The sequence below is a fragment of the Fulmarus glacialis genome, unplaced genomic scaffold, assembly GCF_000690835.1.
Source record: "Fulmarus glacialis isolate BGI_N327 unplaced genomic scaffold, ASM69083v1 scaffold28119, whole genome shotgun sequence".
Taxonomy (NCBI): Eukaryota; Metazoa; Chordata; class Aves; order Procellariiformes; family Procellariidae; genus Fulmarus; species Fulmarus glacialis.
Genome location: NW_009234327.1, coordinates 42,067 through 44,508, shown reverse-complemented (window position 1 = coordinate 44,508; position 2,442 = coordinate 42,067). Strand labels below are relative to the sequence as shown.

At 47.9% G+C, this 2,442-nt stretch overlaps 1 protein-coding gene across 1 annotated transcript in view; it reads right to left on the bottom strand.

Annotated features, from left to right (window-relative positions):
* Positions 1-2,442, bottom strand: part of CD247 (CD247 molecule) — a 14,983-nt gene that overhangs the window by 1,175 nt on the left and 11,366 nt on the right. Inside the window, exons 6-7 of the mRNA XM_009585622.1 lie at positions 2,389-2,442; positions 394-435 (exon numbers count right to left, since the gene is read on the bottom strand). The exon at positions 2,389-2,442 is cut by the window's right edge and continues 4 nt beyond it. Coding sequence (XP_009583917.1) covers positions 394-435; positions 2,389-2,442 — 96 coding nt within the window. The remainder of the gene's footprint in view (positions 1-393; positions 436-2,388) is intronic.

The window sequence follows — 2,442 nt, the reverse complement described above, 5'->3', positions numbered from 1 at the left end:
GGACACGGGCTGACCCGCCGATGCTTTGAGTTACATCAGCTGCTTGGCAACCTGAAGGCTTCCATTTAAGCAATAAACAACTCGGAGACAGAACTGTATGCGTCATCTGCCGCAGTCAAAAGGTGGTTCTCCAAGATGTAGGACTGTGGAAATGGTTCCTACCAGAGCAGCTAAACAAGTGTTCCTGCCAGTTGTGTTTAGAACATGCAGCCACTGTATCAAAGTACCAGCAGTGCAGTCTTTGCCCCGAATCTGAGTAACTGTCCTCAGAAAGGTGCTTTGAAAGCTCTGCTTCATCATACATTGCTAACAGTGTGGTGAGATATGTAACCAGAGGCTACAGTTCAGCGATGAAGATAGACGAGGGGAGCAGGTGCTGGATATGTTCCCTACCTGGTAGACACCTTCGTTCCCTTTGCCTCGCCGCCTCTGCTGCTTTGAAAAAGAAAAAGAAGCATAGATTAATGGGTGCTTTTCCCATTATGCAAAAGGAAAGAAACCCCTGATTTCCCCCATCCTGTACTGGGCGTCAGCAGCTGCGCTTGGCCTGGACACCCTCTGCGCAGGAGGGAGAGCACCTGCCAAGTCTGGACCAGCCCAGACACGCTGCAAGGGCTGTAGAAGGAGAAAATAGTGAGGCTTGGAAATAAAAAGGAAATTATTTTGGTTCGCTGACATGTTTTCCCGTCATACTGTTATAATGCTGCTATTTATTTGATTTACTGTATGTATAGAGAATTGGCAACATTCCTATAGACACCGATTGTTTTATGCGCTGAAGGTGCACCTAGAAGAAATGGGGCTGGGTTTTTTAAGTTGCTGCATGTCAGCTGGTGTCCGAGGGCTCTGCCCTCTATTGGACAGACATGGATAAGTACGTAAATTCTCCAGCACACATTTGGTAAGCTGACTAGATGTTCAAAGGAACTGCAGATAAGTCTGTCTGAGGACAAAGTCACGCAGGATTCAGTAAAATAGGTACTGGGACTGTCATGGTACAAGTAGAGCATACAAACAAGGTCACTCAGGCCAGCCGGGTACAAAGAAAAACCACCTGCTTGAACCCGCTTGCTGCTGCATTCCCAGGGGTACGGGAAGCTGCCAGGCAAAGCAGCCAAGTTGTGCACAAGAGCGCGATTTCTGGGTGAGAACCAGGCACAGCAGAGCTTGCAGCCCCCTGCATGGCGGCTGGCACATCAAGCCCGTGGCTGGTCGTAACTGCCCTGCGGCAGCAGAGCACTGACTGTATCACAAACACGTGGCAAAGAGTAGTGCCTGCCACAATTAAAATTGCAGCAGTCTGTTAAATGATCATAGAATGAGGCAAGGTTTTTGGGGTGCTTGTGTGTCCCCAGTAATAGAAACAGTCATAAAAACATGGCAAGATTTCGTATACTCCTAGCTTGTAAACTGAGTTTGAATGTGGCAGGTGGGCATTAGAATAATAAAAGAGGGGAGGGGATTAAATGTTGGTGTTGCTTCAGCATTTCTCAGCACTAAACTTTGTTTTGAAATGCCCTTTTTGTTTTTTCACTTTTCAGAGGGAAATGAAAGGTTATATTTAAGACTCTTTGACATAAAATAGAACCTGTGTAGGTCACCGCAATTTTTCCAAAGTTTTGCCGTAAACAGTGTCCCCAGACGTTGGTTTTTCAACACAAGCTTCCCTCCCCCAGCAGTTTGTGCATGGAGCTAAAACTATCCATTGGCTGCGACATAACCGATCTCTTCCTTCTTAAAAATTTGAGAGTGGAGGAGGGGGAAGGAGAATGTTTCCCCCGTTACTTGTCTGCAGACAGGTACAAGGAGGAGCTTGCAAATGCTTACTTGTGCCTGTAATGCAGACCAGCCTTGACAGCCCATAGAGCGGAAGCCGTGACCCTCCAGCTCTGAATTGCTCTGGAGGAACATGCTCAACTAATGTGAGTTGCTGGGTCACAGACGTTGCAGTGCTTGAAACTAGACATTTCCTTCAACTATTCCTCACCCATCTCACACCCTCTGCCTCCTCAGCTGGGACAGCCGTCAGAATTTTTCTGTCCGTAAGTTGAAATATTTCCCCTTGACATTATTTAATCCGCCCAGGGACACTGCTGGTGTTCAGGCTGTGTTTCTAATACTGATGGGCCAAAGCTTGCTGTCTGATCTCCACCTTGGTTTATGGCTACTGTAACGCTATAGCTACGTGTCTGTCTTACTGCTGCACCAAACACACTGGGTACTACAGGAAAGAGGTAACTGCTCCCAGCTGTGCCTGTAGGTGCTGTGCAACATGGGGACTTCCTTGTGCAAGGCAACGCCGTGCAGCCGGGGCTACTGCTCTGTAAGGGAGCAGCAATGAAGAACTTTTCATCCCAGGCTTTCACCAGGAAGGAAAGTAGGACTCACCTCTCCCTTCATTCCGATTTCACTGTATGCCTCGCCCATCTTGTCCTTCTGCAG